The sequence below is a fragment of the Mirounga angustirostris genome, unplaced genomic scaffold (genome assembly GCF_029215605.1).
Source record: "Mirounga angustirostris isolate CCGP_5_RB_7025 unplaced genomic scaffold, mMirAng1.0.hap1 SCAF_1, whole genome shotgun sequence".
In the NCBI taxonomy this organism is placed as follows: Eukaryota; Metazoa; Chordata; class Mammalia; order Carnivora; family Phocidae; genus Mirounga; species Mirounga angustirostris.
Window position 1 is genome coordinate 7,357,256 of NW_026991709.1, and position 25,141 is coordinate 7,382,396.

Below are 25,141 nucleotides of genomic sequence, written 5' to 3' on the forward strand. Positions count from 1 at the left end.
AGGCTGTGCTGTGCGCCCCCCACTTTTTTGTGATTTTTATGTATTTATTAGAGAGAGAGAGAGAGAAATCACGACTGGGGGGAGGGGCAGAGGGAGAGGGAGGGGCAGGGGAAGAGGGAGAAGCAGACTCCCCACCGAGCAGAGGGCCCAATGCGGGTTTGATCCCAGAACCCCGGGGTCATGACCTGAGCCGAAGGCAGACGTTGAACCGACTGAGCCACCCAGGCGCCCCTGTGCGCCCTTTATACACAAGGACTGTGTTAATTCTTTCTACCTGGATTATACTCCTCTCTCATGTCTATAAGAAGTCTGTCTCACTTTAGGATTGCATTTAGATCCTGCTGCCCCAAGCTGAAGGTCTGTTTTCATCTCCCCTGAGCTATCCCAGGGCTTCTTACTGTCCCTTAGTCTGAATCATAAAGCCTTAGTCCACAAGCTTACTGTCTTACAAGGCATGTAGACTCTCTGGGAGTGAGACACACACCGTGGAATGTTTTCATCCTCCAAAACCCCAGGACGTGGCTTTTGCATGGGGTGATCAGTTAATTCCTACTGAACGACTCGTTAATGGTGGAGCGCATGGAAAAGCTAATATGGATGGCATGCATAGCTGTAAAGCGGGAAGTAGGTTCTAAACCCCGCGCCCCTGAAGGGCTTTCGTGGCGAGGCTCATGACTTCTATTTAAAATATGTAGGAGGATGGGCGCCTGGGTGGCTCAGATGGTTAAGCGTCTGCCTTCGGCTCAGGTCATGATCCCAGGGTCCTGGGATCGAGTCCCACATCGGGCTCCCTGCTCCTTGGGAGCCCGCTTCTCCCTCTGCCTCTCTCTCTCTGTCTCTCATGAATAAATAAATAAAAATCTTTAAAAAAAAAATAGTGTTTTTTTTAAAAAAAAAAATAAATAAAATAAAATATGTAGGAGGATTAAAAAATTTTTACTTCCAAATTGTGTCCAGTACAAATAAGGTGATCTTTATGCAATGCTTTTAAATTCATCAGAAGTTAGAGTGGAGATGGAAAAGCTGGGTTCAGAGCTCCTGCTGGTGAAATAGCCATCACCAGCCTGCCAAAGTGTTTGAGCAAAGCCAGTGGGCAGAGAAATACTTTCATGGTGAGTTCAAAGCTCTTTGAAGTTCCTCACCCTTAAAGGGTACAGGGTAAACTTTCCCTATTGGTATTCTATAAGTATTTGGCCTTTTTATTTATTTTTTTATAATAGAGCAATAATGGCAGATAATGTAGAGAATTCTCTACATTGTTAGTTTCAGCATCTTTCTCTTCTTTTTTCTTTCTGCCTTTATGCTGGTTGATTTTTCTTAGGAAAGCTTCTACCCTCTTCCGATCTGCCTCTTCCTACTCTATTCAAAATAAAAACATCTGCCTCCTGCAAGCATCAGGGTGATGCCGACAGGTGGGTTTCACCTAATAATGATGATCTGGAATATTCTTTGGGTCCCTGACTCTATTAATCTACATTGTTGTCATTTTGGTTCTATTATGGATTGTCTTGCCACTCAGGAATTTTGCATTTTTTTGTTTATAGCATTGAGATGTTAATACAACATCAATGAATTTAACTGGCAATTAGTGATTTTCATATACACCCTCAAAAACAATTATGTATTATTAACAGTGTTTTTGATTTTTCTGTCCCGTGCTGTTAATTTAAAAATATGAAATGGATCTCATTGTTTGCAAAGATGGTATCAATGCATTTGCCATCTTTAAGATTTGATCTTGTAATTATATCTATGAGGAATTCTTGATCTCAGGAAACAAACTGAGGGTTGCTGGAGTGGTGGGGGGGTGGGAGGGATGGGATGGCTGGGTGATAGGCATTGGGGAGGGTATGTGCTATGGTGAGCGCTGTGAATTGTGTAAGACTTATGAATCACAGACCTGTACCTCTGAAACAAATAATACATTGTATGTTAAAAAAAAAGAAGATAGTAGGAAGGGAAAAATGAAGGGGGGGAAATTGGAGGGGGAGATGAACCATGAGAGACTATGGACTCTGAAAAACAAACTGAGGGTTCTAGAGGGGAGGGGGGTGGGAGGATGGGCTAGCCTGGTGATGGGTATTAAAGAGGGCACGTACTGAATGGAGCACTGGGTGTTATATGTAAACAATGAATCATGGAACACTCCATCAAAAACTAATGATGTAATGTATGGTGATTAACATAACATAATAAAATAAAAAAAAAGATTTGATCTTGTGATTATATCAAGACAAAATTCATTATGAAGGTCAGGATTTGTTTCTAAAACAGACTTTGGGATTCTGTTCCCAAAGATACATTGTGTTAGATGAACTTTCTTAGAAATACATAATGTTCCTTTAACCTGTGGCCTGCTTGTCAGTTGTCTGCTGTTATGAAATGACTAAATATTTATGTTTTTCCAGTTGAACTTAGGGAAAAAAAAACCTCTAGTAAATGTGTTTCCTTTAACAGAAGGCTCAGTGTACAAGGGGAGAGAAGTGGTATTTATAGCTGTTTTCTCTTTCTTGATGTCACCCGCCTTTCAAATGCAGCTTGTTTTCCTTCAAATGTCTCATTTTTACTGGGACCTCAAGGCAGATCCTGGTCCCCAGACTGAGAGGCCATGGAGCTGTTTTGCTGCTGTGTGTTTGGTTTTGGTGGAAACTGGCAGCCGTACCTTCCACTCTGAGGTCAGCTTGGTGCTTTCACGTGCGAAGGGCAAGGCTGAGAACGGGAGAAGGGTCCTTCCTTCGAGAGCAGCATGGGCTTTGCAAGAGTCGGTGTGTATGGGCGCACTGATGTTTCTTTTCATTCTGTTCTCCCCACGAAGAAAGAATGAGGAAGAAGCACTGTGGCCAGAGGTCGATTTAGGGTCGACAATGGCAAAAGATTGACCCTAAAGCACAAAATGAAATGAAACCAAACAACAGCCAAACCAGACCCAAGCAAACCGATAGGAAGCTTACAGTTGTAGCCATTCCGTGGCTCAGACGTGGAGATCCTTGCCATTTTTGCCCAGCAAAACTGCTCTTGTTTATTTTGGCAACATTCCTTTATGATGGAGAGCAAAAGGAGACCCTTCAGGGGATTCTCTAAGATTCCAAGAACAGCCTCCCCGAGTTCTAAGTCCAAGCAGAAAACAGCACGGTGATTCACCAGTGGAAACCTACTCCTGTGCACGCACTCGCAGTGTCAGCCTGGGGAAGCCAGCAACACACAGCATACGTGTTGGGCTCCTCACCAGCTTCGGGAAGCAGAGAGCTGATACGGAAGCAACTTAGGAGCCCCCGGACCTCTCACTGTTTCTGGGTTTTGAACTCCCTCTCCCTAGCGCTTGCCCCTCCCAGGAGCAACTCTCGCAGGGACTCAGCCCCTGGGAGAGCAGCTGTCCGGGCTGCTCTCCCCAGATTGCCTCTGCCTTCTCCCCCCTTCCTTCAAAGTAGCCTCAGGCTCCTTTGTCTCCTGGCTTCTGGAACACAGGTGTGCAAGGGCCGGCCTCTGCGGCCTTGCTACAGCGATCGTCCAGCTCCGCGGGTAGCGACGGCTGTTGGTTCCTTGAAGGGGGTCGTGGTGGCCAACAGTTACCCCACAGAAATTGCCACACGCTTCACACCGGTTTCCCTGGGAGAGCAGGTGGTTACCCAGCAAACTGCACGCCACTTGTTTTGCAGCAGTAGCTGGCCCCACCGACGTGCGGCTCTGTCTGGCCTCTCCTCTGTCTCTCCCAGCGTGGGCCGTCCCTGGTCCCTCTGTCTCTAGAGTCTCTATGTCTTCTACTCCACCGGGTCCCTCGATCCTACCCATAAACATTCCTTCTTTGCTCATCATCAATAGACAAGAAAAGCAAGCAAGCAAAATCGTAGGCTTCTTGAGGGCAAGACTTGTGCCCTGTTGCATCCCTAACTGCTAGCACTTTCTGAAATACAGTAGATACACAAGTACTGGGTGGGTGAATGTACTGGTGCTTTGTCCTTGAACTTCTCCCCCTTCCTGTCTCTTGGCTGCTCAACTTCTCTTAAGAATAGCTTGCACTGGGGGCACATGGGTGGCCCAGTCAGTTGAGTGTATGACTCTTGATTTCAGCTCAGGTCGTGATCTCCGGCTCTTCGCTCAGTGCGGAGTCAGCTTGGGATTCTTTCTGTTCTTCTGCTCGTGCTCTCTCTCTCTCTTTCTCTCGCTCTCAAAAAAAAAAAAAAAAAATAGCCTGCACTGACTCCCACATATCCTCTCAACGCATCCATTTGGAGACTGGTTTGCTTGACCTTTCTGCTGAAGCACTGTTAGAGGCCCCCAAGAGGTTCTGACTTGCCAGATCCAGTGCCTGTTCCCAATACGTGTGGTTGGTCGAATGAACTTTTCATGTTCATTCATCCCTCTGCAGATCAGATGCTGTGAACTATTTCTGTCTTACTGGACGTCCTTCTTTGGATTCCATGCTGTGGGTCGTTTCTAGACTTCTAATTCTCTTACTGTTCCTCCTTGTGTTCTTGGCTGTTTTATTTTCTCCTTCAGTGTTCCAAGTAGGTCAGGGGCTCCCCTCAGTCATAAACGGGGGGTCAAACAAGGCAGTGGGCACTTGATATTTATCATTGATACCAATGGAACTTCTAAGTTATAGAGACAAGTCACTCAACATCTCTGAGCTCACACTCTGTGCCCTAAGTGGACATAGAGATTAAAGACACTCTCCTTACAGCACACGTCTCCTAAGTACACTCGCTCACCTTCATACCTTTGCTCACCTATCTCCTCCACTTTGCGTGCTCTTTGCCCCATTCCTACCTATTGAATGCTAAGCGCCCATCCCATACTAACACCCCCAGAGAGGCATTGCTATTCCATGGCGCTAAATAGAACTGCCTCCTCTTTTGTCCCTCTCTGGCAACTCTCCCCTTATTCTACATCCAATCAGTCATTTAACTAAAAGTATTGTCCCTCCATCAAACCCCGTGTTTATTGAGGGCATGTTCTACCCCATCTCCAGGGCTAGATTCTCAGTACATGTACAGTGGCAATAGGTCACTCACCTTGATAATTTTTATGTGTTCTCTAAGTCTTAGATATATTGTTTACATAGAGAGATTTATGGGCTGTGCTAATTTCCAGCGATCATTTTATTTTATTTTATTTATTATTATTATTTTTAATATTTTTTGCTTTGTTTTTAAAGATTTTATTTATTTATTTGAGAGAGAGAGCACAGAGGGACAGGGAAAAGCAGACTTCCTGCTGAGCAGGGAGCCCGACTCAAAACTCGATCCAGGACCCTGAGATCATGACCTGAGCCGAAGGCAGGTGCTTCACCAGTTGAGCCACCCGGGCACCCTGGATCATTTTATTTTAAAGTTAAAACTGTGGAGCATATTCAGCATGTCTGTTTGAGTTGGAGTGAGATGGTAAATGAGCCAAAAGTGACTCTTTCGTTCATAGGTACTATAGTTCTGCCTCCAGGGTTGGGTAATTGCACTCTTCTTCACCATAAGTAGAAACCCAGAAGATCTCCTTCATTCACTCCTAGACATCCACAGCATATTAGTTTTGTCCTCAGGCTGCCTCCCTTCGTGGACCTGAGATGGCTGTCCCAGCTCCAGTCATCACACAGAGAGGACAATATCCTATGGCCTTTCTCTAGCACCTGCGAGACTTTTCCCGGAAGTCCTCTAGCTCATTTCCCTGGTGTTGAATCGCCCATCCCTAAGCCAGCCAACCAGTGGCAAGAGGAAGGGGTGCGCAGTGATAGGATTTACCCTCGCAGTGGGCATGTTGGGATAGGGGTTGTACGCCCAAATGAAGTTGGGGTTCCTTCTGTAAAGGAGGAAGGGCCCCAAGTGTGCAGGCTATGAATGAACAGTCTCCTCCGTGGCCGTGCTCACCAGGACCACAGTGATGACTGCAGTCCCTCTGTCCCTGGCATATGTCTGTCCATTTCTTCTCATGCAAGGCTGCTGTCTGCCCATTATCCAGGCTGTTTCTGGTCATGGAGGCAGCTCTTCTGGACATGGAGCTGTGCATCTTCCCAGGAGCCCACCTCCTCTATGAAACACGCGCTGTTGTGGACATGAGGTGGCCAGGAAAATCTGTGTGTGGGGAGTGGCTCCTTGTCCTGTGCATTTGGGGAGCAAGGAGGTCACACCACCTGGAACATAACAACAATGCCTTTGTCTGTCCAGCTGGCACGGCCCTAAGCACCACCTTACACCTCCCTCTTAGCAGCACCACCTGTCTCTTACCCACGGCTTGCAGATGAGCAAACTGAAGCTGCTGGGTCAGCACCAGCCGGGAGCCCCCAGCCCAGGGGTCTTTCTGCTGCGCCAGGGCTGCTTTGGCAAATGAAGCTTGCCCTTCAGGTGCTCAGCCGAGTTTGGCTTTACCCATCGCCAGTAGCCACTTTCTAACCACCACAAACAGTCTTCTTCCTCTGACTGGGGAGAACACGGAGCCTCACTGAATCCGAGGGTGGCGTGGACTGGGGTCCTTGACTGTGGCAGGCTTGGGGGGGGTCCGGTCCTCACATGGGTCATGTGGTTCTTTGATCTCTGCTTTTTCTGCAGGACCAGGGGCTCTTGGGCAGGGTTAAGCAGTATGCTCTCAAGCCAGAGTTCTCAAATGGCTGTATTTTTTGAGTTCTTAAGTCTGGTTTGCATAATTTTCTGATTTTTTGCTTTGATTGGGCCAGCAGTTACCTCATGTGGCTGGTAGCGTGCCTTTCCCTGGCAAAGCTGTTCTCCCCGGACTCTGTGACATTTTTTTGGATCCTTTGGGGCTTCTCAGCTGTGTTATGGATAATTTATGTTGTCAGATAAGTGCCCTCTGGATAAATGAAATATTAATAACACCATAATGCTAATTTAAAAATACCCATTGCATATATTTAATAGAATCTTCTCTGGGCTTTACTCTTGTCTTTAAATCAGGTCCAGCAATATTCAGTCATAAATCAGGTTATTCTTTCGGCATGTAGAGATTTTGGCACTCAAGTATACTCTAGGATGACATAGGATAGTAAATCTTAACCCACGCTTTTAAAACTCTTATTCCCTTTTCAGCAATTGGAAACTAAATATGATTTTAACCACTTGCCTGTGGAAAGCATTGAACCAAGTGATAATCAATATTGCCTTTTGGATTTCGAGAAAAGGGAATTTGGGAACACCTTTATGCACTCAAGGACTGTGCGGCCAGGCAAAGCATGGTCTAATTCGCTGCTACCTTCTCCTTTCCTGCTGAAAATCCAGTCCCTGAGAAGGGGAGGCCAACCCGGCTCCATAAGGCTGGGGGGCAGAAGTCACACATTGCTCTCTGGAAAATGCTTTGAAAATATGTTCAGGGATAGAAAGTGATCATTGCTGAGTTTTCCTCTCATTATCAAGATGAATTTTATTCATTCTGAAAATCAAGAAAATACCCAGAAGAAAATAATAGAGAAAAATAAAACTCCCTCAGAATTCACGTTGGAACCTCAAAGCCCGCTTCTGTTAGTGATTTCACGCCCTTCCTGAGACCTACCCCCTTTTCTTTCTACCTTCCCTTTTGTCTTTAGGCCATCTAGCATTTTTTTCTTTTTACAATATTGGCATCATATTTATATGTGGTTTTGGATCCTAATATTTTCCCAAAAGTTTATATTTTCCATATCATAGCAAACACTTTGTGGCTACGTTGGGCAACTGGATAAACTGTCCCAAAGCACAGGCCCAAAGACTTGAGATGGACTTGGCAGGTGCCCCGAGCAGAGTGGGAGGGTCAGCGGGGCTGCGGAAACATTTAGAAATACTATTGCCCATGGCAAATATTGATTTTGATGCAATACTTAAGACATTTTCTAGTTTGAAAATATTTTCAACCGAAACAGTTGCCATTTGCAATTTGTCATATTGTGAGGATTCTGTTAAATATAATATTTTGGGATTGGCTATTTTACTTGGAAAGTTGCATTAGCACAGAAATTCCGTATCTCCAAAAAAAGAGATCAGATTCTAGAGCTGTGGCGACAGGCATATTCTAAGGAAGACTTCTCTCTCTCTCTTTCTCTCTTTCTTTTATTTCAGTTTGGTCGTGTTCTAATGTTAAAAATATGGATCCTTCTCAGCATCTTCAAATTAAAAGGGTTGTTTCTTTCCTGGAATGAAAATGACTGTTTAATTACAGTTCTCGGGGTGTTTAATAAGCCCTGTTACTCTTTGTTTTGAGCAGACAAAAGTGCTGAAGGAATGATTTGGGGAAGCCATCATTACTAAGGCTGGGGTCTGTAAGGGAAGGAAAACATTTTCAAAGTATTTTCTTTGCAAAAGCGTATGTGGGCTTCAGTATTGCCAGCTCAGGCTTGGCCTGTGTTTCACTCCTCATTTTTGCTTCATAACGCTGAGCTTCCCTGGAGGAATGTTGCCACCCCCATGCCCATCCCCCCTTTTTTAAGGGGAGGAGTTTACGTTTATTCTCCTTTTAGGATATTTTAAAATAATGTTTAAGAAACAGGTTTTGTCACTAAACATACTGTTGATCCTTGGTGTTATTTTTTTTGGTGAAAAAAACCCCAAGGTTTAATATATTTAAATTCTTTTTCAGGTTGTTCCAAGATCTTTGAAGACCCAAGAAAAGCAGTGTTGACCAAAAGCAAGACCAATGACTCGAAGAGAAAAAAGATGGTGGGGCCAAGGGCAATTAAAGGTAAAACAAAATCCCAGAGAACCCTACCTCTCCTACTGAAGAATTAAAAAAAAAATACAGATATATCTATGAATATTTGGCATCTTGGATATTTGATTATTTGTGTTCCCAGACCTCCCAAGACCTTTCCTTTGTGGGAGGTGGGTGGGGGATGGGTGAAATAGGTGATGAGGATTGAAGAGGACACTTACCACGGTGAAAAAGCCAAAACCAAAGCCAAAACCAAAGACCTTTCCTTGGAGCATTTGGTATATGTTGAGGCATCGTGTGGGTTCCACTGATTGTCTCCCTTAAGGAAGACGCCCCGCACCCGGCCCCACCTGCCATCCCCCGACACCCACACAGGGGAGTGTTGGTTATGTCACTGCTTTACAAGTATTGACCTTGTCACCCCTCCTTTCTCTGCTGCCTCCTGCTCTTGTCTTCTCCTTCCAGAAGGACTGGAGGCCAAGGGCAGTATCTACAGATACCTATGCTTTATGATATTTACATTTTCCTGTCATACTACTAAGTTTGGTTTGTGATTATTTTATAGTTATTTCACCTGAGTTCAGTGGAAGCCTCATCTCAAGAGGCACACACAGGGGGATGCATCTCTGCATTCATTAATTTTGCAAAAAAAAAAAAAGGTGGAGGATTTCAGCCCTTTATCTACAAAATATGCCCCTTAGCTGTTGGGAACTATCAGGCTTCTCTCAGAAAAGCATTTCACGGATTGGAATTGGTTATGGTGGGCCTATCTCGTACTCATTAAGGCCACAGAACTTAAAAAAGGCTCTCCTTTGCCAAAATGAAGCCAGGAATGATTACTAGATGGTACAATAATACTGGGACGTTCCTTGAACAGAGTTAGTGTCTGGTAAGAAAGAGTGCAAATAAATTGGATGTGATTCCTGAGGCACACCTTTCCCCCTTCCCACCCCCCAAATCAGGGCCACTAGTCTTTGTAAGTTGAAACATTGAGCAAGTCGCTCAATAAAGGTGTAGTTTTCCGGGGCAGCTGTAACAAAGTCCTGCGGACTGGAGGCTCAGACGACACAAATAGATTCACAGTTCTGGAGGCTGGATGTCTGAGGTCAAGGTGTGGGCAGAGTTGGTTCCTTCTGAGGCCGTGAGAGAGAGGCTGTCCCAGGCCTCTCTCCTTGGCTTGTGATGGCCATCTTCTTCCTGTGTCTTCATATCATCTGTCCTCTATGTGAGTAAGGGCTCCGGTCATATTGGCTAGGGCCCACCCTGTGACCTCACTGTAACTTGATAACTTCGGTAAAGACCCCATGCCCTGTAAGGATGCTTTCTGAGCTACTGGGGGTTAGGACCCCCAACCCTTCAGTTCAACCTTTTGCAATAGGTATTTGTAGTTATTTGGAAAGATAAGCCATATCCTACTGAAGCAGCACCAATTCGTCTTTGTAGATAAATGTAAAGGTGCATTTGGTTGACTCTTCTGCCTCCCACCGGCCTCTCTTGCTTACTTCTGGTACGTAGGTACCAGGGCTCTGACTGGGGTAGGCCTGAGAAGCAGTGCTTTTTTCAGTCATGGGCCCTGGCTGGGTGTCTCACTTGCTTCCCCTCCTCCCATTCCCTTTAGGGGGAAGGGTGCCCATGCTCTTGGCTGGAATCAGATCTGTGCAGTTCTTACGGTAGACTTGGCTTTGCTGGTAAAAGACTGTCATGGGCTCGGTCCCTACCCGCCAAGCGCAAGTGTGCCTGATGACCAGCTCATTCGATGAATGGATTCATTATCATGGGTTTGCTTAGAGCCATTTTGCCTGAAACGTTTTTACTTACTGAAAACTAGTTAGCTTAAAATTAAACATCCGGTTTTTAAATGAAGGATGTTTTTAGTCAATTGACAAAGGTCCCTTATGAATTTATTTATTGAGAATTATTTTTCTCAAAGTTGCAACATTTTATACCGTATCGAGTTTTTGCTTTCTTAATCATAATGACTACCACTTATTAAGTGCTTACTGTATGCCTAGCCCTGCAAGAGGTTTCTTAGGCACAATTTAATGTAATCTTCACAAAAGCCTAATGGAGTTGGCCGGGGAGAGAGCCAGACAGAGATCTCACTCAGGTACTAACCAGTTGGAACAGACACTGGCCAAAACTTGCGTTCACACATGCGTGAATCGCTGACCATCAGTTTGGAGGTGGATACCCGAGGAGTTTTTCTCCCTCCTGACATCAGATATGTGATGTCTTTTGCAACACCATCAACCAGTTTCCCAATTCTCCAACCCCAGCTGGGTAGCCTACAGTGTAATGCAATTCTGACACTACCAGGAGTTAACATCAGGCCCCACAGGTTCAGGGCTCAGACCCGCAAGACTGACCTCCCCCATCCAATCCCTCCCCAGATTACTTACACTTCTGTCCAACTTGGCTGCAGAGTCGGGGATTCGCACATCTCCCTCCATGACTCAGGAATTTGCTGGAAGGACACAGAACTCAGGAAAATGCTGTACTCACTACTTTGGTTTATTATAAAGGATACAGGTAAACAGATGGATGGAGAGGTTCATAGGTGAGTTCTAGAGGGGTCCTGAGAGCAGGCGCTTCTGTCCCCATGGAGTTGGGATGTGCCCCCTCTAGGCACATGGATGTGTTCACCAACTTGGAAGCTCTGAATCTGGTCATACAGGAATTTTTAAAAAGGTTTCATCACATGGGAATGTCAATTATTAACTCATTCTCCAGCCCTTCTCTCCCCAGAGGATGGGGGTGGGGACGAAAACCCCAGGCTTCTCATCAAAGCGTGGTCTGAGACTACCGTGAAGCTATCTGGGTGTCCTCCAGGGGTCACTTCATTAGAACAAGAGATGCTTCTATTGCTCTTCTCCCTTAGGAAAATCCAGTGGTTTTAAGAGCTCTGTGCCAGGAACTGGGGACAGAGACCAAATATCTTTTTTTTTTTTTTTTTTAATACCACAGTTGTATTATCCCCATTTTACAGATGGTGTAACTATAGTTCCTCAAGGGTGAAGTAGCCTTTTCTAGGTTTCTGAGGAGGAAAACCAGACCCTGCACCACCAACTCAGATCCAGCGCTGCCCCACCAGAGAGCCCTGTTCCCATGCCCTCCAGGACCCATCCGCCACTCCACACCACACCTGAGGTGCCTGAGAACCTGCAGCTCCTGCCCAAACTGGCCTGAGCATCTTTGGGGCCTGCACAGGCCTCTTTCCTGGAGTCCATCTTGTTTGGAAGATTCCGTATATTTCCCTAGGGGGAAGCATGGCCCGCAGGGCAGCTGGGTCCACATGACTATGTGGGGGGCCCCACATATTTGTTACTGTTTAGTTAGACATTGGTATTTTTTAAATAAGGATGAAGAAGGGAGACAAGTAGAATTCTATTGAATGTCAATACATTTTATTTCTTAAGATACCCAATGATGAAATAATGTCAGATCCTGAAACACAAAGTCATAAACATACATAGTACCGAATGAATTGATCACAAGAAACACATATTAAAGAAAGGGCTTTTAGACAACAGGGATTCAAATTCTGCAAGGGTTCAAAGCCAGGTAAAATAGGAAATGGAAATGTTCCCACAGTGATATAAAACCCAATGTCATTCATCAACAACTAAATATTTGAAAAATGATCATTAGAAACACAAACGTGAATTAAAAGTGCTCTTAAAAAAATCCAAAACATTCCTCCCAAGGGGGGAGAAAAGAATAGGCACCTAAATGGCTGCAGAAACAGTCCAGGGTATTTGTGGGGGGAGGGGGCATGCTAAGTGGTAGAACTTTCATCCTCTTGGTTTTGAGGTGCTTTGCTTTTTAGCTAATCTGGTTTGCAAGGGAGGGGCGCCATTCATGTGAATGTTTAAGAAATTCCTCTGATCATGGTGGTCCTGCTGGTTGTTGTGGGTTAGGGTCACATATCTTGGTTCCCTAATGTGGGGGGGGTTGGGGGGTTTCTGTTCCCTGCCTTCCTACCAGCCCTCATGCCTCTTATTCTTCAAGGCTCCTTGGTGGCACCTCCTTGGCTCTCCTTATGTATCAGCTCTCTCCCTTCTCTGGATGTTGTCCACGACCCGCATATGGCACCTCTTGATATCTGTATAATTATTTTCCCATTTCCCCTTGAGGGGTGGGGCAGTGTTGCATCTGGAATCTATATATTCCCTTCCTTGCCGTTTCATCTTTGATGCATTGAAAGTACCCGAAGCTTCCCCATCAAAGATGGAGACACAAAAACTTGTTTATCAAATTTATCTCTTGGTTGGCCACAGATGGAATGGCTGCTGTCACAGCTGTGACATTTCTGTGGTCTTGGACATCCAGAATGTTGCTTCCATTTCAGCACACTTGGTATCCCCAGAAGGCTGACAGTGTCCCCTCCTGTGAAGTGGGGATTTAGCTGCTCCAGGAAGGGCTCTGAGAATCTCACAGATCCTTCTGGCAACAGGGTCTTGGTTACTCTTCAGTTTCCAAACTTACTTTGAGGGGAGGACCGTTGCCTGAGGTCTCGTCTCTTAGCTGGATGGAAATGGGATGATTGTGTTGGGACCAACTTTGTTTCCATTGAAACCACTCGTTGAGTCTCTGTTTCTCTCTCGAGCTGGAAAAGTTTAAGGGGGAGCTTGATAACCTAGTTATCCAAGGCAAATTGTGCGTATTAGTAATTGACTGTTTTTTTTTTTTTTTTAAAGATTTTATTTATTTATTTGACAGAGAGAGACACAGCGAGAGAGGGAACACAAGCGGGGGGAGTGGGAGAGGGAGAAGCAGGCTTCCCACCGAGCAGGGAGCCCAATGCGGGACTCGATCCCAGGACCCCGGGATCATGACCTGAGCCGAAGGCAGTCGCTTAACCAACTGAGCCACCCAGGCGCCCCCTAGTAATTGACTGTTATAAAAAGGCTGTGTTACAACCACCCCAAACCTCAGTGGTTTAAAACAAGAAGCATTTATTTAGCTCCTGAGCCTGTGGGTTGGCCATTCGGGTTGACCTTGGCTGGTCAGTTTTTGTCTTGAAATTTCCCTCCTAGGCCTGGGGTTTGGTTGTCTCCCAGATGATAGTCTTGGCTGGGGAGACTGGATGAGTCGGCTTTGTTCTGCATGCCTCTCATCCTCCAGCATGCTAGCATGGCCTGCTCCCATGGTGGTGGCAGGTTGCAGGCGGAAGCTATTCATGCCACTTGAGGCTTTCGTTAGGAATGAGCACACTGACCTCCTGCTGCATCCTGTTGCCTGAAGCAAGTCCCGTGGACCGCTCCCAAACAAGGGCTGGGAAAGCAAGTTTGCAGTCTTTAGTGAGAGGACCACAAAGTCACATGGCAAAAGGCATAGACACAAGGAAGAGAGGGGAATTGCAACCATTGTGTAATATACCGTGGTGTGACAGTGAACCATAAGGTACTCTAGCTTCTTTAGGTATCTAGAATACTTACAGGGTGTTCACGTTATCCAGCTGTGTAATAAACTATCCCTGAGCCTCGTAGTTTAAAACAACAACTGATTTATTGTTTCTCGTAGTTCTGTGGGCTGCCTGGACTTAGCTGGAGAGTTCTGCTTTCCTGATGCCGGCAGGGGCTGTGGTCATCTGGGAGATGATGTTCTAGAACGTTCAGGATGGCTCCCTTGTGGGTCTGGCATGAAGTGCTAGCTGTCAGCTGCGCACCTGCCTTGGGCCTTGGCCACATTTCCATGCTGCGTGAGGTATGGGAACTGGGTTCCCGGAGGCAAGAAGAGGAATCCTCTGGATCTCTTAAGGCCTCGGCTCGGGACTCCCAGAACGTTCCTTCTGCTCATTTGCTGGGAGGGGACAAGCTTCAGCTCTTGCTGTGAGCAGAAGCATGTGTGTGCAGGGAAGGAGGAATTGTGTGGGGGTGAGCTGCCCTGGGGGACACCAAAACACGGAGAAAGAATAGTCTGCTCCTGAGCGTGGGGTCTTGCAGTGGGGAGCCTTCCTTTTGTCAGGAGGGCTCGAGGATGGGCCTCTGTCAGGCTGAATGGCCTTGGGATCAGAGTGTTGTTTTCCTGAGGTGACTTCTGCTCTCCTGAGGAGATGGTCTTGGGGGAGTTGAAGGTTCCTGGGTCAGAGGAGCAAGCTTCACGAGAGCTTTCGCCGGACTCCCATTCTCTCCAAGCCTCCGTTCTCACAGCACACCAAGACCGTGGGTCCCCATCAACCGCTGCCCAATTCAATTTCAAGACCGTGCTTTATTCCTTTTGCATTTTTAACAACTATTATCCAAAAACGGACTTGCATTAGGCTTAGAGAGAAACTCTACATACTTTCTAAGATCAACAAAGTTGGCTGTAGTAAAAAAGTACTGCCTAAATTTTCACGTTTGTTGTCTCCCTTGTCCAGCCAAGCTCCCCCAGATCTGGGGAGAAGTCCATGGAGCCCTTTTGGGAGACAGACCATAAGTGTGCAGACCTGGAGTTGGAGGCCTCCCGTGAGAAGCCCATCTTTGTTGGGAGTGGATGTGTTTGCGCCTTGAGAGTATGGGAAAGGCAGAACACAGATGCTGTTGGGGCTCCAGTGAATGCTTTTGCATATCCCTGGAATAATGTGGTCAACGGTAGACTTGCGAGACAGCTTTCGTGGGTATCGTCCTGTAGAACTGTTGATTTTTATTTTATTGTTTACTACTGCTAAGAGTAGTAGTAGGACAGGGAAGAGGGCTGTGGAGAGTGGCTCTGGGGATGGGAAGGGGCAGACAGACAGTAGCCAGAACACACTGGTTTATAATCTGAGTAAAGGAATATATTGGATGACATATTGATCCCTCGAGTATAGACATCTGGGAATTTAATTCATTTAAATTGAAGTTAATTTTTATTTATTTTTTTATTTTTATTTTTTATTTATTTATTTTTTAAAAGATTTTATTTATTTTTTTGACAGAGAGAGACACAGCGAGAGAGGGAACACAGCAGGGGGAGTGGGAGAGGGAGAAGCAGGCTTCCCGCTGAGCAGGGAGCCAGATGCGGGGCTCGATCCCAGGACCCTGGGATCATGACCTGAGCCGAAGGCAGCCGCTTAATGACTGAGCCACTTAGGCGCCCCGAAGTTAATTTTTAAAATGAACTAACATGGCGAGCCTGGGAGACTCAGTGGGTTGAACGTCTACCTTTGACTCAGGTCGTGATCCCAGGGTCCTGGGACTGAGCCCCAGTTCAGCAGGAAGCCTGCTTCTCCCTCTCTCTCTCTCTCTGCTGCTCCCCCTGCTTGTGTTCTCTCGCACTCTCTCTCTCTCAAAATAAATGAATAAAATCTTAAAAAAAAAAAAACAAAGTGAACTAACGTATCTCCAAAATAGAAAGTGAAACCTGTTCATCATGTCAAACTGAAATGTCTTAGGGGCCCTGGAGCCAGGCCAATTTGACTGGAATCCTGGCTCTGTTGCTTATTAACCAGGGATCCTGAACAAATCAATGCCCCCCGCCCCCGGGGTCTCCATGTCCCCGACTGGACAGTGGGATGCTGACTCTCAGCGGTGGGCAGGATTAAAGGAGAACATGCCTGCGGAGCCCTTGGTCCAGGGACTGCCATTTAGGGGTGCCAGGAACGGCCGCTGTGCTTTGTATGAAGAGCTTAATCGTGAAGCTTAAACGGATGTGTGAATGGCATTGGTTTTGGTGGGACCTCAGAAGCAAGTTCTCTCAAGATCCTAGAAAATGTCTCATTTTTGGTTTCATTTCTTCCTTGAAATGATCACTCACAGACGCTGACCATGTAAAATGACGTGTGTGAGCTGCCCGTGAAGTGGGTTTGTTTGGGTTTGTCAGGCCGGTGTTTGATGGGGGCTCTAAGTAGGTCACATTCCCAACAGAAGACACGGGGCTCTTCCCGTCACTTCATTTGCTTGCCTAAAAGGTGCTTGCGGGCAAACAGGTTTTTGCTGTGATTCTTTTCCCCTCAGTGTGTTGCATTGGGTCCTAATGGAAAGCAAAACTCAGAAATGTGGTTGTTGATTGCCCCCTTTTGTCTCCCAGCTGTCTCCGGTTCTGAGCGGACGGTGACTGGGCTGATCTGCTGAAGGACATGGTTCAGACTGTCCCAGACCCAGCAGCTCATATCAAGGTAGGTGTCACCTGGGCCGGGCAGCTTCCTCCTCGGCTGGGTTTCCGGGGCTGCCTGCCCACAGATCAGTGACTGCAGGGGCAGCCACCCTCAGCCGTGGGCCACTTCTGGCCCGCCACCTGCTTTTAGATCGCCATGAGCTAAGACGATGGTTTTCGCAATATTACATGGTCGAAAAAAATCAGAAGAATAATATTTCGTAACACATGTAAATGATACGAAATGTAGATTTCATTGCTCATAAAGAAAGTTGTGGTGGGACACAGCCACGGTCCCTCACTTCCACACCGTCTGGGGCGGCTTTTGTGTTCAGATGGCAGAGGTGAGTGCTTGTGACCAAGACCCTGTGGCCGGCAAAGCTGAAAATACCTACTGCCTGGCCTTTTCACAGAGGATCGCTGACCCCATCCAGATTCTTCCAGCTTCTGCTTGAATTCCACCCCCTTGACGCTTGCCTGGGGTTACCTGAGGCCGAGCGCTTGAACTTCCCGAGCTCAGAGGTGGTTTCCCCCGGGGACACCTGCATCTCAGCAGCTGTCCCGCACACCGTCCCCCCGGGGCGCCTCCCGGGGCCTCTGGAGGTGAGGCACTGAGGAAGTGAGACTTGAGCCACCCAAAGTCCCCAAGAGGAAGCTGGCCCATTTGTGCCAACACTACAGAACCCGCGGGGTATAGCTGCAGGAGGAAGTGAAGTGATGGTTTTAATAACTTGACCCAGATCCAAGTTGCAGGAAGCACTGGGGCTTGGGCTCCATTACCCAGATAGGTTGTCTACACCTCTACTAGTTAGCTCAGCTGTCTACACCGGCCCAAGTCATTCACACCTTGCCGGTTCTTCACGTTCCCCATATAAATTCATTTTCCCTAAGTGGCCTGGTAGGTTTTACTAATCTCTATTCTTGGCCTAAAACATTTATTGAAAATGGACAGTGGCTTATAATCGCAAGGCTAAATATAATTTTATAAAAATGATAGGTTTTTTTTGGCTAAAATATAAAACACCCTCTCATATCACACACACTCACTCACATACACATGCCCACATGCATTTTAAAAGCAATACACTGGGGAGTGTTATGTACCATGTGGAATTCACATTTGTACACATTCAAAAATGGGTTTAGAGGTAATGAGTTCAGTGCGTTCCTTAAGGAAGAGGGGTGACCCAGGGAGTGTTGAGGGTTCTGGATTTCATTCAGAGATGGGGAGGAGCAGGTGTTTCTGGGGGACACTACAGTGTGATTTCTGTGTGATGTTTCACTGGGGCGGGACAGTTCTGTCCACAAAGTGCAAGTGGGAAATCTCTTGAGGGTGTGATAAGGTTACTCTACCTGGGACATATTTGGCAAGTGTGTCTACATGACACAGGGATGAGGGTGGGGAAGACATTTTTCTTTTTCTTCTCTGTTGACTGTGAAGCTGTGGGATGCAAATACAAGCTCACAGAGAAAACGTGATACAAGAAGTGTCTTCTACACTTCAGGGTATGAAGGTCAACAACTGAAATTCATTTTGACTGGCATTTTATTCCTAGCTAACCAGAAGGAAAAGATGAAGTCAGCAGGGAATTATTACAGATTTGTAAAAGTTAATTCATCAAGGGCCAGCGGTCTCTGATAAACCTGAGAAACATGATCTCTGAAAATGTGTTTAGTGGCAATGTCCCTATTTGATCTCAGGACTGAGCTCTATTTTTAGCTCTGATGTATCTTGTTATCATCGTAGTGGTTACCATAAATGTAAGTGAAGGATGAAGAGAAATGGTAACCCAGAAAGTTTTTTAAAAATAAATTTCAACTCAAATGGCTTCTGTGTGTGTTGAGGATGAACTGGCAATTTCATCTGCAGGTGCTAACAGCTGATGTTGACTCCAAGTTGGAGAGAATGATATTAGAGACATTTGTCTCCTTTGTAAATCTGTCAAATTCCACCTGTTGTAATTTGAATAATTATTCTTGGACTTCCTTTTTTTTTGGTAAATGAAATTGGTGTCCTTGACAACAAAGTTAGAAAAATAGTTGACCTTCCACCATTTCCTTAAAATACCTGATTTGGGAAATTTATTCAGTAATATTTTATGTGTTGAGAAGTTTCTGGTTCGGAGCTGAGCGCAGCTTTTATTTCTGGGAGGGGAAATTCTTAAAAATGGCATATGGATGGTTCCTCTGGGTGTGTTAATGTAAATAGTGGAAGATTTTTGTCTTTGGTGCATTGTTACTGAACATTCTTTTCATCTGAAAAGGACGTGAATTCTCCACAGAAGTGACTTCACGTGGCAGGTAGCAGGGAGACAGACTTTTATGTGTCCTTCACATGTGTGTCCATAGACTGATCTGGAGGGAAGCAGTGTTCCTTTGGTATTTAAGAAATTTATTCTGCATGATTTACTATAGTTCTTTTCTGCCAGAACAAATTGCTTTTACCATTTTATATGTTTAAGGAGCTAGAAATAATAATAAAAGGGAGGGATGGTAAGTAACTGTGAAATAGAAAACATTCTTGATTTAAATAGTGTAACAAAGAAAATGAACAGGACTTTAAAAAAGACTAGCTTATTCTCTGTTGGTGATAATACTAAGTCACTCAGCACATTTTGTTTATTTATTTATTTTTAAAGATTTTATTTATTTATTTGACAGACAGAGACTCAGCGAGAGAAGGAACACAAGAAGGGGGAGTGGGAGAGGGGGAAGCAGGGAACCTGACGTGGGGCTCGATCCCAGGACCCTGGGATCATGACCTGAGCCGGAGGCAGACACTTAATGACTGAGCCACCCAGGTGCCCCACTCAGCACATTTTGTCTTTCTTGGTTGGCCCTTCCACCTCCTTTCTTATAATAGAAGTTATACTTACATGTTCCAGAAGCATGATGTTAGCATGGTAGGTTCGTGTGGCCATGCTTCTGCTCTGCACGGAGGTAGAGTCCATCGCTGCCAAAGATGGACCCATGCTGTCATCCCCTGCAGGGAAAAGGACTTGCAGATTCATTTTGTTAGGATTCAAGCTTTTGGTCATTAATTCTCATTCGGATAAAGGAATTTTCAATTTCCGCTATTGCATGTCCTCTCAAGAGTTCCATCTTAATATTTTCATTTACTAACATTTGATGAAGAGGGTTAACGTATTAGTCAAGTTTACAGCTTTAAAGAGACCCCTGATTGGCACATTTTCCAGTTGTTCCCTTTGGCATTCACATAGAAGGCCATACGTTTGGCAGCTGACCGAGCGAGGACGGGACCGAGGGGAACAGCGTGGATGTGAGTTTCACTCACTGGTTCACCAGCTGTGTCATCTGGAGTTGCTGGTTACAAAACCTTCTGAGTCATACATCCTAGCTAGGTTCATGCCATGGATCAGAGCGAGGGCTCTGGTGTCTTAAGACTTGATTCAAAAGAAAAAAAAAAAAGACTTGATTCAAATCCTGTTTCCTCCTTTACTAACTTTGGACAGGTTCCTTAATCTCTGTGCCTGGTTTTCCTCTTGTCTGAAATGCAGGCATCTATTTTGTGGGGTCAGTGTGAGGATTCAGTGAGTTATTACGTGTAACACACCAAAACCCCACTGAGCGCTGACCTGTAGGGAGCTGTTCCTGTGGTAGTCTGTAAGTGGGGGTAACACCCATCTTAAAGATACAGTGTTTATTAGTGTTGCTGATACACATGGAGTGTCATGGGTATGTCTTACAAAATATTAAGTCGAGTGAAAAAAATCCAAAACAGTGCGCTCTATGGCATAATGCTTTTCACATTCATGAGAACACGTACACTTCCCAGACAACATCACATAATTTCCATGCATGTGCACAAACTTAAAACACAGTGACCACAACAGAGTAGATGGGTGCATGTGTGGGGCATGTAGGCTAGTTGCTTTGAGAAGTGGCTAAGGGATAAGGGAAAATAATAATATACAGATAAAACAGGTTTATAGCACAGAGGTTGGGATGTGGCACACAGGGTCCTCTCTTCCACCCTGGTGGGAGTGTAAACCAGTATAACCACTTTGGTATCAGTTGAGTATTACCTTGTAAAGCTAAAGATGCTCCCACCTGTGGCCCGGTGGCCCCACCCCTGGACATGCCGCCTGTTGCACTTGGACACCCGGAGATGTACCTGAGCAAAACGAAACAGCCCAGGTGCCCACCAGGAGAATGGATAAATAAATGGCATTCCGGTCCTGTAATAGAAGACTATACAGCAGTGAAAATCAACAAGTGTCTACCTGTGTCTGTGTATTAATCCGGATGATTCTCAAGGTTGGGTGGAAGAACAAGTCATAGGAGAATAAATACATATAATTTTTTTTAAAGATTTTATTTATTTATTTGAGAGAGAGCACATGAGAGGGGTTAGGGTCAGAGGGAGAAGCAGACTCCCCGCCGAGCAGGGAGCCCAATGCGGGACTCGATCCCGGGACTCCAGGATCATGACCTGAGCCGAAGGCAGTCGCTTAACCAACTGAGCCACCCAGGCGCCCAATACATATAAATTTTTATATGATTCCACATATAAAGATCAAAAAGTGGCAGAACCAAAAACCATTATGTTTTCATAGAAACATGTATGTGTCGAAAAAGGAAAAAAGCCGTGTCGAGTCCATACTTCAGGAGAGGAGTTACCTTGTCGGGGGGGGCGGGGAGAGCTTCTGGAAGGGGCATCTGAGGTCCTGGTCTTGCTTGTTGTGAGCTGAGGAGCGCATACAAGGCTGTTTGCTTCCTATTCTTTAAAGTGCACAAATTATTACCTATCCTGTTTGTGTAAGAGTGATATTTACAATAAAAAAGTTAGGATGTAAAGAAGGATAAAAGAAGAGGAAGGGAAGATGGAGCTGGGTAGCTCGTGGTGAAATCATGCTTGGCAGGATACTTTCTAATTGTAAACCACTCTGCACTGTAGCAAATCGTTACATTAGAGATCGCTTGATCCAGTGCTGGTCTAGGACAGACGGTGGGAGTCCGTGTTGGTCAAGGGACATCCAGGTGGCGGACGGCGATGAGAGCCGAGTCTGCACTGAGGCTGAGCATGAGCTTCTCAGGGCAGCTCCAGCCATTTCTGAGTTGAGCGAGTCCCCCTGCCTTTAGCGCTGAGAGTGGCTCACCACATTTATCAAAGCCTTCCATGTGCCTACAGTGGGGTTGGGGCATAAGGGACCACAGAGATGCAGCACCTGCAGTCCAGGTGCAAGTCACATGTTCCCAAACACCTGGGATATGGCGCTGCACGCAGTAGAGGAGGGACCCAGGGTGGGGGGCTGGGCAGGCATCTAAGGGAAGCTGCCTGACCTGCTCCCCGCATCTCACCGGTCGTCCTCATCCTGCCTGCCTTGTCCGCTCACACCACCTGTGCCCACCTGTGCTCACCTGTCCCGCTGTTTCTGCCCGAAGACCGCCTCGAGGCCTCGGGTCCTCCTGGGATCACACTTTACTGTTTATTATAGGGGAAGCATGGGGGTGATTCTGAGCATGCTCCACGTGGCTGATGGGTCACAAGCGCAGCTCAGGTGCCACCACGCCTAGAGATGCCTGGAGTCGGTCACTCCACTGCCACACTGACCCTCTGTCCTCCGAGTACGACAGCCAGGCCCGGTTCTGTGGTCCACTTTTAGCTAGTCTAGCTCCTGCCCCCCAGGATTTTGTGTGTGGATCTCGGATGGCGGAGCGTGAAATAAACAAGGTCTCTGTCCAGGTTTCCTGATGCTTCTACATGGAAAGGACTGAAAAATAGGCTTATCCAGATTTGTTTCTAATTGTGATTCTTCCCCCTTCTCCTTTTCCTTTCAGCTTTTATATGGTTTGCTTATTTTTTAAGTGTATTCGGGTCAGATAGTCTGGGTTGGAAACTTGGTTTCACTTATCAACTGCCTCAGTTTCCTTGGCTGTAAAATGGAGCTAAATAGGGTACCTGTCTTGTAGAACCCTGAGGATTAAATTAGTGAATGATAATGTATTTAAAGCATTCAGAGCGGTGCCTGGCACATGCTAAGCACTTATTATTCCTTTCACATATTATTATTAATATATTATGATGTTATTAATACCGCATTGGTTATATAATATTAATATATGTTATATATTATGTTTTGTTATATTTATACATTATAGTAATTATAGAATGTATTGCTATATTAATAAAATATTGTTACTAATATATTATTAACACTAATAACAATATATTGATATAAGATATCAATATGTTAATATATTATTAATACTATCAATATAGCAATATATTATATTAAATATGGCAGTTATGTAACATACTGTTATATTATTAATAGATAATGTTCCATATTAGCATACTCTTACATAGTAGTAGTAGAAGGGGAGAAGGAAGGAGAGAGAATACTCAGGAGAGAAATGGATAGATGTACGTCAGTGAACTGCTGAACTGACTTCTTTCCCACATGATTCTGTGGCTGCCGCTTTGGGCGTGACGCTAAATGTTCCTGACGATAAAAGATGCTACACGTAAGCCCTGTTTGCGTGTCATGGAAGGTCCTAGAAGAGTTTTAGGAAGTGAGTTAAATGTGTGGTCACTGGGAAACCAGAGAAGCCAGCATGTGAGCGGGACTCTTAAAGGAACACGGAGCAGGTGCAAGAAGGTGCCCAGCCTGCCTCCCAAGAGAGGGGATGGGGGACTTCTCTGGCTGGTTGTGAGGTACCCCATCCTCGGGGAGAAGTGTGGAGCTCACTACCTAACCCCCACCTGGGTGTCAAAAGACCCATTGAGTTGTAAACATTTCGCACCTATTTGCAAACCTGATTTATAGTCACCGCTTCACAGGAGGGTAGGAAGTTTGTCCTTTTGAAGACATACTCAGCAGAGAGACCCAGTTCTCCCCCCAGAGTCTGTTACTGTGAAGATGATGTAAGCCTTTGATACGCTGCTTTTTTTTTTTTCCCTCAATAAATCAGCTTTGATCAGATTCCAGCGGGGTTCACACATCCTGACAAGCCTGACGACTTGGAGACTGTTTATAGCCACACTTCTTTCTGTGGAATAATGGCACTTAATTAAACATAGAAGAGCCAGAATTTCTCCAATGCATGTGTATTATTTTTATAATCAGAAAATAATAATGCTTATTATTTTTATAATCAGAAAATAATAATGCTTAAAGATATCCAGACATCTGATATGGCAAAAACAGTGGAGGCTTCCATCATCTGATGGGCCCGCCTGCAGATACCTTATGTGGGGTTTGCTGGAACTGGGCTGTACGTTCTGTCTCCTCACTGGCTTCCTGCGCCCCTTGGGCGGAGCTCCGTCACCCACTGCTGGTGGCTGTGCTCAGGATGCATGCCCTGGGGTTCAGTGGCATGCCCCCCCCCGGGCACGCTGCACCGCGCCCCGGAAACTGATGACTCCTCACTGTGAGATTCAGAGAGCTGACCTTCGGCGGGGGGGGGGGCACCAGCTTTATCAGGAAGTGTAAGCAGGGCTGGAGGAGAGTCAGATCACTTCCCAGGAGAATGGTTAGAGGTTGTATGCAGTTGGCCTCGAGCACCTCGGGCACAGTTATAGAGTATTGGGTGAGCAGGCAGGCTCTGAAGCCAGACTTTACGATCTCAGGCAGAACCTTTGCTGATTGACCTTGGGCAAGCTCCTGAGCCCCTGGGAGCCCCGGGTCTCCATCAGTGAAGTGAGGAGAAAGGCATTATCCCCTATGCTTTTAGGAGGATTCGGTGAGGTGATTCATGGGAGGGCCTTAGAACGGTATCTGGTAAGTAGCAGTGGTTCCTGTTGTCATCATCATGTAAGCATTTTTGTGAATGTCGTCCTCTTCCTCTTTTTTTCATGGCGACTACTTCTTCCAGGGATCCAGGCTTAAAATTTAGGGAATCTCTTTAATTTTTCTCTCTCTTTCACCTCTCCATTCGTGTCTACCTCCTAGCCCCTGCTCTGTGTGGCACGAGGACAGGTCTGCATTGTCCCCCTCCTGTGCTGTCCCTGGAGTCCCTCTCGGCTCTGCACACTGTTCTCCTCCTACTGGGCCTCACCTGCTTAACCCACGCCGCCAGGTTAATCCTCCCAGAAGCGGGAGATAAATCCCAGAAACCATGATAAATTCAAGGGGCACCAACACTTTTAAGGCTTTTGATACCAGTCTCCCCTACCCAATTGTGCCTTTCTTTACTTCTCCAACAAGTATTTGAGCACACTGTGTTGTGAATTTTAACCTTTGCTGATTTGACGGGTGGAAAGTGGAATTTTACAGATGGTATTTCATTTGGAAACTTGTGCAAGTGATCACTTCATACATTCATCAGCAAGTTACATTATCTCTTTGGTCAGTTTTTTGACCATTTCAATGAAATCATTCAACATTGCTGGGAGTAGAGCATGAACCAAACAGATAAGATCCCTACTTGCATGAAGCTTACACTCTAGGAGTTGAGATAGGATATGTTTATATACATATAACATTACAGTATTACA

At 45.8% G+C, this 25,141-nt stretch overlaps 1 protein-coding gene across 5 annotated transcripts in view; it reads left to right on the forward strand.

The window, feature by feature from the left end:
• ERG (ETS transcription factor ERG) overlaps nucleotides 1–25,141 on the forward strand; it is a 254,166-nt gene that overhangs the window by 57,487 nt on the left and 171,538 nt on the right. For all 5 annotated transcript variants that reach the window (XM_045902445.3, XM_064578836.1, XM_045902444.3 and 2 more), the window contains exons 2-3: nucleotides 8,551–8,652; nucleotides 16,615–16,702. In XM_045902445.3, the coding sequence (XP_045758401.1) occupies nucleotides 16,664–16,702 (39 nt within the window). In that variant the 5' untranslated portion in view covers nucleotides 8,551–8,652; nucleotides 16,615–16,663. The remainder of the gene's footprint in view (nucleotides 1–8,550; nucleotides 8,653–16,614; nucleotides 16,703–25,141) is intronic.